The sequence below is a fragment of the Polyodon spathula genome, chromosome 3 (assembly GCF_017654505.1).
Source record: "Polyodon spathula isolate WHYD16114869_AA chromosome 3, ASM1765450v1, whole genome shotgun sequence".
In the NCBI taxonomy this organism is placed as follows: Eukaryota; Metazoa; Chordata; class Actinopteri; order Acipenseriformes; family Polyodontidae; genus Polyodon; species Polyodon spathula.
This window is the reverse complement of record NC_054536.1, coordinates 12881711-12898318: the sequence shown is the minus strand read 5'-3', so window position 1 is coordinate 12898318 and position 16608 is coordinate 12881711. Positions and strand designations below refer to the sequence as shown.

The 16608-nt window shown below is 37.5% G+C and overlaps 1 protein-coding gene across 2 annotated transcripts in view; it reads left to right on the top strand.

The window, feature by feature from the left end:
- LOC121312738 (reticulophagy regulator 1-like) overlaps positions 1–16608 on the top strand; it is a 30359-nt gene that overhangs the window by 914 nt on the left and 12837 nt on the right. The window contains exons 2-3 of one of the 2 annotated variants that reach the window (XM_041244463.1): positions 1481–1587; positions 5687–5717. In XM_041244463.1, coding sequence (XP_041100397.1) covers positions 1481–1587; positions 5687–5717 — 138 coding nt within the window. Of the gene's footprint in view, positions 1–1480; positions 1588–5686; positions 5718–10605; positions 11357–16608 lie in introns of those variants that run through there. The other variant, XM_041244464.1, reaches the window with a different exon arrangement.

Here is a 16608-nt window from a genome sequence, read left to right as displayed (position 1 = left end):
TTGTGTAAAAAAAAAAAAAAATCACTAATCAGTGTTTTGATACAGTACCCTTAAGACTACATGACCAAATGAAGTACATGTGTAATTCAGATACAGAAGCAGTGGCAGGACAGCTTGCATGTAAATAAATGGAGCCCCAGCCTGGGAAGCAATGCTTTGGCAGGTGTCATGGTCTTTCAGATGAGAGTAGTGCTGTGTGCTGCGGCCTTATGGAACCATAAACCAGGGATATAAATTAGAGCAACATTTTCCATCCCTGCAGCCAGCAATAATAAGACTGCATTTTTTTGTCAGTCAAGTTCTAATAGTAGAAACTGGGCATTACTACGGTATCATTCTGTGTGCCAGGAAAATGTGATCATTTCAATTTAAGTTTCATCTTCACAAAAACAAAACCTAAAAAACTTGCCCGTGTCACATGTACATTTCCTGTAGTTCTATTAGTCCAAGCTAGGGTGTCCAAATAATTCCAGGCTTCCAACATGATTTATGTGTAGCCTAAATCTTCTGGATAATTTTTTGTCCTGTTTTCTTTTCTGGGACACAAATGTGTTGATAAACAACAATTCTTAAAATCTATCACATTAAAATGTAGCGGTTCAATTTTCAAGCAATTTTTTTTTTTTTTTAGCAATCAAACCAAGTAGTCTGATCCATGCCTCTAGTTTGCTGCTGTTGTTGTATCTGTTACCTGGTTACCTGCTTGCTGTACGTTTTTTTTTTTTTTAATACCGGTAATGTAAATCAGTCTTACTGTGCAATGCAGATGAATGAACAATAGTCTTTTATAATTAATACATACAAAATGCATTGTGAAGTGCATTTGGTATACGTACAGGTAGGCTGCCTGGAGTTGCGTGTTCTACTGTGTCAGTATCATGCCACTGTTGTGGCTCTCTGGAAGTTATTAGATCGTTCCTCATACTGGTTCTGTATTTTGGGAGGCTATGTGATGTATTTTTGAAACTTATTTATAGACTTCAGACATACAGTAACAAGGGATGTGTCTTTAAATAGTCAGCCTCTGAAAAATACTCTCCAACAGCAAGGTGTTGAAGTATCCACTGGCTGTCTGCAGTGTAATACTTCAGTCAGTTATATATGTCTTTGGCCTTGCAGTTGATTTTATTCACTTTGAAATATGTAACAAAGTTTTTGTTCTAAAGTGGCTTAGCTTTGTTTTGTCCAAGCAGCAACTTTTCAGATGACTTTATTTTCTTAAATTAATTATTGATTTACCAGAAATCATTTCACTGTCAATAAGTTTAAAATTTAGAAATGCCCCAATTGCCTTACATGTACAGCACATTTGTTTAGTGATACAGATCCAGTCAATATTTCGATGTACACTATATAGATTGTGGGACAACCACATAGACGTTACTGTACTGAGCCAGGCATTTTATACTAAGGCATGTGGAAGTGATGGAGATATGTGGCAAACTGATTTGTCATTTTCATAATTTCTTTTTTCTCACAGGTTTGTGGCATTGACCTCCTGGAGGGTATATTACCTGATGGCATTAGCTTTGCTTGCCCTCCTCACAGTGCAAATGGTGAAGGATATTGCTCTGTCCAGAAAAAGAGGTAAGAAGTAAACTCCTAAACTACACATTAACTGCATGTCGGTTTTGTGTCAAGAGATAATTTAAAGTTACAACTAGCCCCATATTACAAAAAAAGGGTTGCATTGAAACTGGAAGGAGGAACGTGTTGATCAGTGATCTGTCACTGAAATTCCTTGTAAGAAGAAAGAAGCAAGTTAGTTTGAATGTTGAGAAGAAGCAAAAGCTCCAAACTGACTGGCTTGTAACAGTCTAGGTTAAAGCTCTCTGTATTCTCCAGATGTAATTCTAAAAGTAAATGAGATAACTTGCTTTTTTTCTACATGGAGCATCTCTCCTGATGCAGTTAAGGACATATAATTTGTTTATTTCAACATGACAGACATTTTGAAGACAAATCAGGTTCATATATAAGTGTAAAATACATGTCCTAATTGGGGGGGGGTTTACTATTATTTTCTCACAAAGCGTTTATTTTTGTATATTGATATAACTGAAAAAAATGGATGGTGAGTAAGTAGATTCAAGAAAATGCAATCAATCAGTTGTTAGGTTTATTGAAATATGCAGGGAGTCTGGTCCCAGGTACAGGACAAACAGAGTACTCGTCCTTACAATTTTTGCATGACATTAAATACCCTTCTGTATAGATGGTCCACCTCCTCTTTCTCTGACACTTAACCAATAGCAAAGGTACAACACATTATTCTGTTACCACATATTTAATTTAGTGTGTGTGTGTGTGTGTATGTGTGTCTGTGTGTGTAGTCTAGTGTGACGACCTCTGAACTCAGTGCATTCTTCAGACCCCTGGTGCCCAAAAGGTCCATACATCTGTTTTTTGTCATCTTCTTGAGACCATTTGATTCCAGTGGCATTATCTCTTTGGATCTCTCTGAGAACCTTTGGGTCCAACGCCAGTCCCTGGGAGCCTTTTAGCCCCTTTATGCTTTGTATTCCAAAAGTCTTAGAGCCTTGCCCCTTCTGGTCGACAGCATTGTTATCTTGTTACCTTGCAGTCAGTGCTGGGCAAGAAGCTTGTAGACGCAAGAGCTCTATCAATTGTTAGCAGTACATGCAATTTGAACCAAACAGTCTGCTATCTGCAATATTAGTCTCTTTTCAGAAAAGAACACCAGTATAGCTCTGCCAGTCCACATGCATAGCAAACTGCTAATCAATTTTCGATCCATGTTTTCCAACATATATTAATATGGAAAGGCACGTTGTATTTTATACACATTGTAATGTAATATATTGGAAATGTATTTTACTCTTTACTCTCTGTTAATGCAGCCACTGCCCTTAATCTCTGTTGACACCTGTCCAAGGTGCAAAGGTCTAGAGATCACAAAAAACATGGGTATAGAATTACATACTGAACTCTTACCATTTTGATCAGGTGCCAGAGGGCTATGCGCCTGGGTTAGAGCATTGCGCCCTGGGCAAAATAGGATCTTTAAGTAAAATTTTATTATGAGAAAGATATATATATGATAAAAGCAAAATAAGTTAAGGGGAGTAATAAAAACTATATATATATATATATATATATATATATATATATATATATATATATATATATATATATACACACACACACACACAGTGCCTATAGAAAGTCTACACCCCCTTTCAGAATTTTCACATTTTGTTGCCTTATAGCCTGGAATTAAAATGCATTCAAATTGTTTTTTTTGTTTTTTTTTGTTCATTTATCTACACATCCTACCCCACAACTTCCAAGTGAAGAAAATATTCTAGAAATTTGTAGAAAATTCATTAAAAATAAAAACTGAAATAGTTTGGTTGGATAAGTGTCCACCCCCTTGTAATAGCAACCCTAAATTAGCTCAGGTGTAACCAATCACCTTAAGTATGACACACCAAGTTATATTAAATTATAGTGATTCACATGATTTCAGGATAAATTCAGCAGATCCTGTAGGTTCCCTCTGCTGGGTAGTGTATTTCAAAGTAAAGACTCAACCATGAGCACCAAGGAGCTTTCAAAAGAACCCCGGGACAAAGTTGTTGAAAGGCACAGATCAGGGGATGGGTATAAAAAATATAAAAGGCCTTGAATATCCCTTGGAGCATAGTCAAAATGATTATTAAGAAGTGGAAGGTGTATGGCAACATCAAGACCCTGCCTAGATCAGGCCGTCCCTCCAAACTGGATGACCGAGCAAGAAGGAGACTGATCAAAGAGGCTACCAAGAGGCCAATGGGAACTTTGCAAGAGCTACAGACACTTATGGCCAAGACTGGTCAAAGTGTGCATGTGACAACAATATCCCAAGCACTCCACTTATCTGGCCTCTATTTTACTCAAGAAAGACCGCCTTGAATCCCATTTGAAGTATGCAGTAAAACACTCAGGAGATTCTGTAGCCATGTGGCAAATAGTTTTGTGGTCTGACAAACTAAAATGGAACTTTTTGGCCTAAATGCAAAGCGTTATGTTTGGCGCAAACCCAACACAGCGCATCCCCCAAAGAACACCATCCCTACTGTGAAGCATGGTGGTGGCAACATCATGTTATGGGGATGTTCCACATCGGCATGGACTGTCAAGAAAGCTGAAACTGGGACGGAAGTTCACCTTTCAGCATGACAATGACCCAAAGCGCCCATCCAGAGTTTTGTAAAGAAGAATGGTCAAATATTGCCAAATCTAGGTGTGCAAAGTTGGTAGAGACCTATCCCAACAGACTCACAGCTGTAATTGCTGCCAAAGGTGCTTCCACCAAATATTAACTCAGGGGGGTGGAGACTTATCCAATTATGATCTTTCAGTTTTGCATTTTTAATATATAATCTTTTTCTAAATAAAAACTTTTTTCCCCTTAACAGTGTGGAATATGGTATGTAGATAAGTGGAAAAAAATCCTCATTTAAATGCATGAAACTCTGAGGCACTGACACAACAACATGTGAACATAGTTCAAGGGGGTGTAGACTTTCTGTAGGCATTGTATATATTAAAGCAAAAGCTAGTTACTTTTGACAGTTAGTGTGTTTAATGGTTTTGGGATACAAACTGTAAGTACAGTACCCCAGACAAAGAAAGGTCTTCTAATTACTCGTTCCCTGAGAAAAAAATAAAGCTGTCTATAACGTTTGCGGACCAGATTCTTAAGCAACCATGTATTTTTTGTGTTTTTAATTGTAACAAACACATGTTTTGTCATTAATAATAATGAGCTATTTGCATAGCTTTGTGTGTATTTCCATACTTTTCCAATTCTGTTTATCAATAATATAAACACATAAGCTAATGGATTCAAGCAGCACTGATTACATAGTTTGATTAATCATACTGTGGAATGTATTAAAGTAGTACAGGTGCTATAATTTACTCAGAAGACATTTCGATATTTTACTGCATATTCACATTTACTAAATAGGCATCATTTCACCATCAGCCACCTGGCCTTTTATATTATGCCTGGTGTTTATAGTAGAATTTAATTATTTTAGGAACTGATTCAGTAAGTCTTGTTCCTTAAATCTTTTAACCACCAATACATTAGTACAGTAGATTTGTGTACAGCATAATATCCAAATGGCCTTGAATCCAGGGTATCAGATTAGTATGTTCCTCTCAGCAGCAGATACATTAGTACACTATGTATCATTAGATAACTAGAGTTGCTGTGGCACTTCAAATGCTTTTGAAAACAAACAGATAAACAGCTTCATTATGTAGTCTGAAAAGACATACATGAATACTATAAAATAGAAACCACAGTCTCGCTGTATTTGTTTACAGTGCATTTGGAAAAATAAAGAAAGTGTACTGTTTCTGTTTAAAGGAGTTTAGGTGTTCATGGATGTTTATCAGTCACGTACAGCTAGATAGAGGTAGCAAGTGGTATATTTATGTAGGGTGATTACAATATGGGGAAGTTTTAAGCTTTCACTGTTGACGGCTGCAGGACGGTTAAACCCATAAGGCACTGAAGACTGCTGATAAGTGGAAGACGTTGGATTTTCAGTTTCACTCTGCCTTCAATTCCTTCACTAGAGTTGGAGGACAAAGCTCATTGCAATTGCAGAAAAGAGAATCTGAAGGTTTTGTGTTTTAAGTAAAGTATCCATATTCTTGATTTTCACAGGTGCTCAGTTGTGGCGGAGTCTCAGTGAGAGGTAAGTTCCTCCTTTTGGTTTCAAGTCAAAGCATGTTGTGGTTAGGGGTGTAACGGTATGCAGCATCCGGCAGCGCTACTGGTATTCTGCACTTGAGAAAATGGCAGAGAAGTTTTTTCACTCCATTTAAAATAGGAAAATCGTTTGCATGGTCCCACTAGGTCTACACCAGAAGTCAAAGCAGTGAAATGTAGAAGATGGGTTCCGTATTTGCCACACATGAAAAAATAAATAGCAGCGAAGGTGAAAATATATGAAAGATATTTAGCTACAGTTTCGTGAGCATATTGCATCCCTGCAACTCCCAACAATCTATTCTGACAGTAAGCAGGAGCTGTGATGGTTGCTTCTTTTATTTTTTGCAACCATCAGAAACTTGAATGGGGTGCAACACGACCCCAAAAATGTACCATGTGCATTTTGAATAATGATTAGTCCCATTTCCTGTGTCGGACAAGGATGTTCTTGGTATAAAAATAAAACTAATTTAATTGCATTGAGGATATGTCTGGATATTAAGAACACAATACATAAATACTGAGAAAATGTGAGAACTTATTTTTTCAAATACTATGAGATCATTGCCTGTAAGAAAAATCTTAATCTAGACAACTGTAGACGTACCAAGATATTTGGTCACATTCTGAGCCTAGCATATTATAATACAGTCAGCACTCACATATCCAACCCTATAAAATGTTGACTTCAGTGACAGTTAAACGTGTGTGACGCATATCTGATCATTTCATTTTGCTCCCATTCCAACCCTTGTCCGTTTTTCAGGAAACACAAAAAAGATACAATATCAAAAATACATATCTGAAAAGACTGTGTTTTAAAATAAGTAGGCTTCCATTTAGATGTTCTGTATTGGGTTTGTTGGCACATATATTTTCAACTGAAGAAGTATTTTAATTTAGAACGTTATGATTCTTTCCAATGCTGTACGTCATAAAATTACATGTACAACTGTAATATTCCACAATAAAAGTTTGTGAAGGCCTTACTTTCCCCCATTGAATTAACTATAAAGCAAATGAAGTCACCGAATATTTAAAGTTATACATTTTGTATTGTGTGTATTTCAGGCAGAAAAAGTACGACAGTAGACGTCACTTTTTTTCAGTCCTTGCCATTGTAGTTTCTTTGCAATAAACAAACTAGCAAAAGACACATTTTCATAAAGTAATGGCTTTACTGAGATTTACTTATGACATTTTTTAGCTCAACACGCAAAGGGAAAATGTCAAATTTAACTAAAATAAACTTCAAAAAAATACACGTGGAAAAGGGGGCTTGTACAAAGAAACCAAATGGTGAGTTTTGTTTTATTACTGTCCTCATAACAGAAAATAGGATCGCAACAAAACAAAGCATTGATCACTATACTTAACATTTACCTTGCAAGCTGGGCCACTGCTGGGAAAGCGTTAAGCATTTTTGAGTGACGTACCTACATTTGTATCTCCTGATTCTGATTCGCTTGCCAAATCTGAAGTAACGCTTTGTTGATCCTGCTTTTTATGTTAATCCCACACATCGCCATTTTAGAAACTGATGCAAGGCAAAACACGATGTGAAACGTTAAATAAAATAAAACGTGCAAACTCTACGAGACATGCCTTGTTTTTTATAAGGGATTTCAAATAGAGAAACTATGTCTTTATTTGTTTGAGAACCAGTAGTTTTGTAGAGACAATAAGAAAATAAAGCTTTTTTTTTTTTTTATCTTATCAGTGAAGTATTTCATATGTTTTAACAAAACATGACAAACAACATGTAAAACTAGTCTCATCTTCTGATGGGTCTATTGTTAGGACCGCTACACAGCTGTTGTGGTTTTGTATGTCTACTGAGATGGAAATGGCAAGTATTTGAATTGTGTTCTAATGTTAGATACTTTAGCTAAATACAGATCATAAAGCATGAGGCAGTAACCATCTGTAAACAAGCTGTCCATCTGTGGCAGTGTGCCCCGCCCCTGTGCGTATCTCTTGTGCTTCATGTTGTCTGCTATATGTGGATATAGTGGTGCGCGGGATATAAATGGGTCTGTGTATCACAAGTGATTTAAAATATATAGTTGTATTTAGGCACAGGGATTGCACAATCACTTCACGTGCAGACAAAGTATGTAATAGTATGTGAGCACGGGGATTGCACAAATTAGTTCATGTGCTGGGATTCAAGTGAATAATTCATTATTAATTGAATCCTGGCACAACTGTATATATAGATGCATGAGTCACTCACTCGGGTTGGGTGTTCATGAGTAGAGAACGGGAGAGAGCGAGTTATTATTTCATAATAACAATAATTGCTACTGGTGCTAAACTACCTCAGCCCGGTACATGTTTGGGTCAGTGTTTTGTTTGTCTATTTATTTTGGCCAATGTGCCGTTTTGTTTGTTCAGTGTTTTTGTGTTTGTTAAACCTTTTTATTTTGTTTATTTAGTAAAAGAGCTGAGCACCATTGTGCCTCAGTTTTGCTCACAGTTGCTGTGTGTCTTGCATTCATTTTCTGGCCTGATGCATCTCACAAGGGATATCCTGGAGACCTATAAATTAAACAAGTGCATTTGGGGGGGTTTCATCCCAATAGTGCGTTATTTGCTGACACATTTTAATAGTTTTTTTTAACCACCCCCTCCCAGTACTCAAGTCAATTGGTTGCTGAGTACAAGCACTATACAAACCTTAGCTAGAGCCCTCAGAGCTGCCTTGAGTTGAGTATAGGGGACTTGGGGAATAGTTATAGCAACTTTTCTATTGTGCTTTTAGCCATTTTAGTTGTACCTCTTCAGTTTTCCTGCATCATTTAGAAAGAAGATTTATCAATCAGAAACTTATGGTTGCATTTTTTTTTTAATATTATGGTAGCACCTATGTACATTTTAAGTGGATATTGTAATTGACAATAAGCAGGTTAATGCAAGATATATTTGGAACCTAGAACCTTCTAGCAGTGACAGAATCAGCATGATGTAAACTCGGGATCTGTTTTTATTACTGTGTCTGTCTAGCAGTGACAGAATCAGCATGATATAAACTCAGGATCTGTGTTTATTACTGTGTCTAGCAGTGACAGAATCACCATGATCTAAACTCAGGATCTGTGTTTATTACTGTGTCTAGCAGTGACAGAATCACCATGATGTAAACTCAGGATCTGTTTATTACTGTGTCTCAAGCTTGTTCTTGTTTACTCTGCTCTTGTCTGGTTTTGTTATGAAACGTTCTCTGGACTGCTGCCTGCCACCTGTATGAGGCCTTTCACTGATTGCTTATGTGCACATGACAAGTCATATTCTTAGAAATCTTTCTAGTAACTGAGTGACCAAGCAGTGTACTGTGAGTTTCTCTTCATTGATACTGCTTCCAGACTGAGGCGCAGAGATGGGGTGGCAGCTGAGGGCATGTCTCCTTATAATGCCTCTGATTGGTCCTGGTTGGTGTTGATGTATTAGGTTTGTAAACTGATCATGGAAAAATCCTGTTAACTCATGAGAAGAGGAACAACATGAGAGTTTCGCTCCTGGATGCTTTTATCATGCTTTTAAAAATAATTTCAAAACGTCAAATTCTTTGGTGTCTGTTTCCATAGTTTACCCTTCTCTGCCCTTGCTGCTACTTTTAGCAGTGTGGGTTTATGAATGGTAAGTTCAATCTTCATTGGTCCAGAAAAAAAAGATATTCAACCTCTTTTGTTCTATTGATATACTTTTTACAAAAACCTATAGATTTTATATTTTAAAACACAGATGAGATAACAACCTTAAGTAAAAAAAAAAAAAAAAAAAAAAAATGATGTGTGTGTGTGTGTGTGTGTGTGTGTGTGTGTATATATATATATATATATATATATATATATATATATATATATATATATATATATATATATATATATAATATATATAATAAATATAACTTTTTTTTTTGTTGTTGTTTTTAAATTTAATCGTCTCCCATTTTTTACCCCAGTTTTCCCCCCAATTTAGTGTGCCCAATTATTATCTGTATCCTCCTCTCACCGCTCGCAACCCCCCTGCCGACTCAGGGAATGGAGGCTGGAGCATGCATCCTCCGAAACGTGCTCCTGCCAATCCGTCATTTTTCGCACTGTGGATCCACAGCGAGGCCACCAGACCTATAGTGCCGCAGAACCACAGGCGCCCTATTCGGCCACAGGGGTCACTGATGCGCGTGAGACGTGGATTCCCCTGCTGACCTAGGCCCTCCCCACCTGAGCAGCTTGGTCAGTTGTGCGACACCCCCTGGGAACTGTGACATAGCCTGGACTCGAATCTGCAATCCCCAGGCTATAGAGCACATCCTGCACTCCACGTGGAGCGCCTTTACTGGATGTGCCACTTGGGAACCCCTAGTATAACTGTTTTTGACTCTTTTGAGGAAGTGCCTAGAATGGTTATTAGTCAGACTCCTGTCCTTAGTATTTAACCCCACAGATAGTCCCTTATAATCAGATTATGAGTTTGATGGTATTTATGTTTCCAGGAGATGCTATGTTATACATACATTCTTACTTGTTAGTGTGTTTAATTGTGGCAGGCCAGCACTACCTGCCAAACAGCCCACCAAACTGTGTCCCACTTTCACCTGCTACATTGTGCTATTTTCTGGCTTCCCTGCAAGCATTGCTACTGAACAAAAACAAAACCATTTTGATAGCTGATTTTTCCCAGGCTAGTTGAAAGACAGCCAAGTTCCCATATCCTCAAACATGTGTATATTATATTCAGCATATTCTTTTAGATACAATATAGTCTTATTCACTGTCCTAAGTTACCATTGTGCTATGTTAAAATCTATATTGTGTTGTATCGTACATTTACAATACATATTGTTTATTTAATTCTTACTAATATAGGTAGTTAATAATTGAAGATGTAGGCAGTGTGAAAGACTGTATATTCTGAACAGAGTATTAACAAAGTGTTATTGAGGAAGTTGTTATTGTGAGGCTATTACAAAATCAACATGGGAGGGAACAGATGTGGCCTTGTAGTCAGGCTAGCTAAATATGTGGTTAGTATTTTATAGCTTCTCAGTAAACAAGAAGTAGGTTCACTTGCGAAATCTGCACCAGAACATTGTATAGCACTACACAGGAATAGTTGTATCATTTCATTCTTTAAATTGTCACCCTTGAGTTTGTTGTCCCAAAAAAAAAAAAAAATACTGCTGAGAGGAAGCCTTATTTGCCAACAAAGGCACTGCTGTGGAGTCCAGGCGCTGTTTCTGTCAAACTTACACAGAGGGAATACTTTCCAGTTGCAATTGCTCTTTCCTATCTTGTCTGCCTCATCAGTGCAGTTGGAATGTTGCGTGACTGACTTATTTATAGAAGCAGCCAATCAAAATAGCTAAGCCTGAGCTTCATTGAAGACAAACACTTGTGCTGGAGTCTGCTATACTGCTACACTGACTTTCTGTCAAGAACCCTTCTGAGGACTCCCACTTCAAATCCTGACTGAAGTCCAAAGAAGACATACAGAAGCGAGAAAGGGATACCTAGAACCACCATACTGTCTTTCTACTAAAATAGACTGTTATATATTAATTAATAAACCAAGAGCCAGTGAAATGTCTGATGGTGAAGACATTGGAGAAGGAGTGAGGTAAACTGTGACGTTAGTGACATTATGCATGTGCTAGAATGCTAATGTAAAGGCTTTTATGAATATTACAGCTGAAGAAGATAAGTTTCTACATATCTTTTTAGTGCACTTGCTTTTTTATCCAAAAGCTAGGAGTAGCCTTTCTGTCTAAAATCCAGTTGATCAGAAAGATGACCAGAAGGGAGGTTATCTATGATGTCATAGCCAGTTGTTCAAAGCATATTTTGTTGTTATTAGTGAACTAGCAGCAGTGAAGTACCCAACTTAGTTTGGTACATTTTATGTTTTTATGGTGGATTACAGTAGAAGTCAATTAAAAACAAACTAAAACAGCTACTTTGTTTTTGTGAAATCTAGATGTGCACAAAACAACTGTGTTCATATTTTGTTTTATGCTTTCCTTCTAACTAAAATTAAGTTTATGAATACTGACAGGCTGTGAGTAATGTTCTGGCATCCTCTCCAGTCATAGCTTTGGGACCAAGCTGCTGGGTGACGACCAAGTTGGTTAGATCCACATCAAGAATTAACTGTGGGTGGAGATCAAAACAGACCACCCAGTCACAAATCTGCATTTTAAGCTATATCCTAAGAACCGTTCATACAGTTGTGATGGAACATGGAATAGACATGCTCTGCTCTAACTGGTAGGGCTACTGTAATAAAGGCTTATTCATCAGATCTGTTTGCCCAAGTGTGTATGTTCGAATGAGATACTGTATTTGACTAATCTATTTTGCAGTCTCAGCTACACTGTAAAATGAACCCAAACATTAAATGACGAAGGAGGCTTACTGTCTGATAAATCCACGGTTTAAAAGACCCATCTGAACTTGATCTGTGAAATAAGACATTCAATTCATAAACAGAGTATTAAAAGAAAAACATTTTGTGAGCCCCCACAGTGACTTGGGTCATAAAAGGCAGATGTGCCTGACCTCTGACTTCCACACTTGCAAGAACTTGTGAGGAGAATCTGTAGGTGTAGTGTTCAGAGCGATGGAGAAGACCGTAGTACACACTATCCCATTGGGAGCAGGAATCACAAACTAAAGATTAGCGTGGACAATAAATGATAACCCTAATAATGTTATCAACAAGGGTGCTGAGAAATAGCTTTTTGACAGTGCAAACATGTTTATCCAAGCCCTATCTATTTCTGATACTTTAATTATCAAAACTGAAGAACACAAGGACCAAGACGCATACAGGTAAGGGCGGTAAAGATTAGACTTAGAGTGGCATCTTCTTGTGCAGGGCAGGGTCTGGATTCTCTAACTGCAAATTATGTTTTTTTTTTTTTTTTTAAAAGACACCTTATATGTGACATTAACTTATAAAACATCACATAAAATGGTTCTTACTGTTACAAGTATTTTTATTTATTTTTTTTTAAAATACAAATATTGATGGTTTTTCTGTGAACAGGATGAAATCTGTAAACAGGGTAGATGTACTGGAATGTTGACAAACCCTTAATTGTTATTAATGGGTTTCAAAAGTGGTCTGTGTTTTGAGCCATTTTCTTTCCTAGAACTCTATACTAAACTCAGTAAATGTATTCTTGATCAGGTGTTCCACGATATGCATATCATTGTGTTAAAAAACAAGAGACTTTTCAAACCAGCCTTTCAACTTTAATCAAAACAAAAACTTGTGTCTGCGTGTCACCCTTTCTGTTTCTAAAGTATCATGGATTATATTTAAAGTGTTATGGATCTGTATTTAAAGTATTATGGATTTTCTTGTTGTTACTGCATCTTGTAAAGCACTTTGTGATGGTGGTCCACTGTGAAAGGTGCTATATAAAAAGATTGATTAAAGTTGGAGCAGGCTGTTAACTCGGAGAAGACTCCTTTTACGTTTTATTCAGAAAGAAAGTTCTTCAGAACTTTACACTAATTGGGAGTGATTTAGCAAAGTTATTAGGTGGTAGGACATGAGTGACCATCTCTGTTAGATTGGTGGTTAAGCTTCCACTGTGAACATGTTGCGGGGTGGTGGATGGGAGGAGGAGTTTGAGCAAGCGACAAGAGTAATGAAAAAAAGTGAGATATCGAGAGTAGATGATGCTCTGATTGAGAGATCAGCCCCTGTTCAGAAAATCAGCTTTAGTTTCAAAGTTTGTTTCTTAATTGACGTTTTTCATGTTGGGTCTGTAGTGTGTATCTCCAGGAGGCAGTGTGGAGAAAGCTCAGTACTAGAACTGTCTGTGATGTTATCAAGTCCAGTTGTCGCCTCTTTGTTGCAGAAAAAACTATTCATTAGAAAAGTGATGGGCAGACTGTACAAATCACAGATTCCAAATACTGCTTTCCTAGTGTAACTCAAACCAGCCTCTTGAGGAATATCATCTTGAAATTTAAAAGCGCAGCAAATCAATGGAAAGCAAATCAGTGGACATCAAAGCCATAATTGTTAAGGACAGAGGGCTTGATTGGCTTGGAATGTTTTATTAACAAGCTGGATAAGCACAGCCAATCATAGCCTTTCTGTTCTCAACAGGTTGTACTTGTTGATGCGCATGTGAAACACAGAGTGGCCAGATGCGTGAGTGCTGGAAGGGTACCAGACCCTGAACAACAAACAGCCTTCTTTAACAGAGATCACTGGTTCAGTTCCACGTGCGAACACTCTGTCTAGTAGTTTGAAGTTAACTGCTGGGTCTGTCTGCTGCATTACATGGTCTAGAAGCTTGCTCTTCTTGCTGATACCCTGTGCCACCAAACAGTACAGAAAGTCAATTGTATTATTGTAGAGAGCTTGATGTAGTCTTTGGCTGGAGTCCAGTTGTGAAGACATTGCATAGTTTGTAACACAGTTACCAGTTGCTTTATGTCCTGCTGTCTATCTGTGGAATCGTTTGTGTTTGTTTATATTGGGGTTAACTGGCTACTTCTGTTTACAACCCTGAGGGTTATGCATGACTGTATTTAGCACAGCAAGTTCTACTTTCTATTAGTCGTAAACATTTATTTGAGTGCTCTTGTCACATGTTTTATTTTTTTTTAAATGCCCCCACCCCCACCCACATGTAGCAGTGCATTACAAACACAAACATGTACAGCCACACCCCTTGCATTTTGAAATCTGTAAGATGAAGAAAGATTGTCATGTGGTAGAAGGGATTGCCTCCAGAAACACTTTCTAGGGTTCAGGTGCACTGAGCAGCAGGCGATCATGTGTCACATCCAAGGGAAAGGGCCAAGTGTGTGACAGAAACGAGTTGTAGCACCTGCTTCTCCACATCTGCAAGAGTGATGATTTGTTAAGGAGGAGGGCCGAGATGACTTGCGTTAATTGATGTCACTGGGCTGCCAGAAAACGAGGAAGAGATACCAAGAAAGGCTGCTGTAAATGCTAGGCTTTCTGATGTCAGTCAGTCGAGTCTGAAACGACATTTGCAAATATTTTTGTATTACTTTTACCTTTTCATTAATCTTCAGTACCAACACTGCTTAATCCATTACTATGTGCTTCAATCCTTTAGGCACCAACGTTTGTGAAACTTTGTACACAATGTTGATAGATTGAGAATTCTGGATTAAAGTGTAACAGAACACCCTGCAAACTTTATAAGAAATGCATTACATTACCTTGCCCCTTGTTATCTGTGTTGCAGTGTTATATATTTAAACAAATTGCTGATTTCTTTTGACATTATTGTGCTGGTTCATAAGTCAGCTGGACAATACATTTCTTAAGAGTCACTCAACAGCGTTTGCCAGGAGAAAGAGAACAAAAAAAAGTCTTCTAAGGATCACAGTGTATCCAGATCACGCTGCCTCCTGCAACAATGCTGTTTTTTTGTTCCCACAGTACGCCAGTCATTTCAGTCAGAGGGCCAGCATTGTTTCCAGAGTGAGCATGAATTGGATACAATGCAATGTTTAGAAGAAAAAATATCTGTCCTGGCTAACGTTCCCAAGTAAAAACTGAAAAAAAAAGAAATTTGCTAGTTTATTTACTTATGTGTGAATAAAATAACATACCAAAACTACTGTGAATATGTAAAAAAATAAATACAAAAAATAAATAAAATACTGACAGCACAGAGAATAGCAAAGGTAAAGTAACATGTTCCTCACTTCTGTGACACTTTAAGATGACTTCTGAATATACAGTCCATAGACTGTGCTATACAGAATGTGATTGTACTTGGCCCTTACCTTGAGCAGTCACCATCTGCGAGTTTGGTGGTGTGGCTTTGCCAAATAAAGAATGTTGACAGGGATCATCGAAATCTGACTTGACCAAAGCCTGGCTTACTACAGCTGGTTAAAAACTTGAACATTTAGGAATTGCTACAATTTAAACTCGTGATTATAACAGACAGCAGCTAACAACTGTAACAAATTACAGTAAATACATTGCAGATGTAAAACATTTCGTACTTATAAGATGTAAGTGAAAAACTTTTTCTTTAAAAAATTCCCCAAAAAGTGCCCCAGCTACTTTCTCTAGAGAACCAAATGAATTGCTTGAAGGATTTTATTGGTATAAAATTGTCCATATTTCAGAACCACCTATATATTTCATGATAAGTCTCCTTGGTTACATGCTTATGAAAAGTCTTCTCTGACTAATACACAGCAGTAGTAGAATCTGCTTTCCATTTTGAGCGTCATTCACCATGTCTTTTTACTCTACAAACTCAAGTCACACTATTGAAACATTGTAATGGCTGCCTCTCTTTAGCATATTATTTAAGGCATTCTGTAACTGCATGTTGTTGGAATTTTCTTGCTGTGTAATAATATGCTCCAGTCCCTGGAAAAGAGAGCGGTCTGATAACTTCTGAGTTTGAGGTGGTTATCATTTGTTTATTATAGTATTATAGTACCTGTTACCTGTTTGTCAGTGTCAGTGGCGGTCACACTAAGACTTAGTTAACGATCCTAATATAAGAGGCATCTGGAATGAGAGTCTGTAGAAGTGAAAAAGATGGAAGGACTTCCACCCTACTCCCCTCATCTTCTTAGTTCTAATTCGTACTAAGTTACTGTAGCACCTGAAACTGAAGATAAGTAGGTGATTCTGTCACATGTTCTGATCAGTATAGATTGGCCTTAGCTTGGAGATTAACCCTAAGAATGTTACTGACAAGTTTTGTGAGGTCCATAGAGGTTTTCTGTTTTAGTCCTGGTTGATTCTTTGCTGGTCACTGTGGGAAAAGGGGGAAGGGTTATTTTTATATTGTTCTCACTTCTGTAAACCTGACCAGGGTCAGTCTTACTGCAAAGTTGTTCACT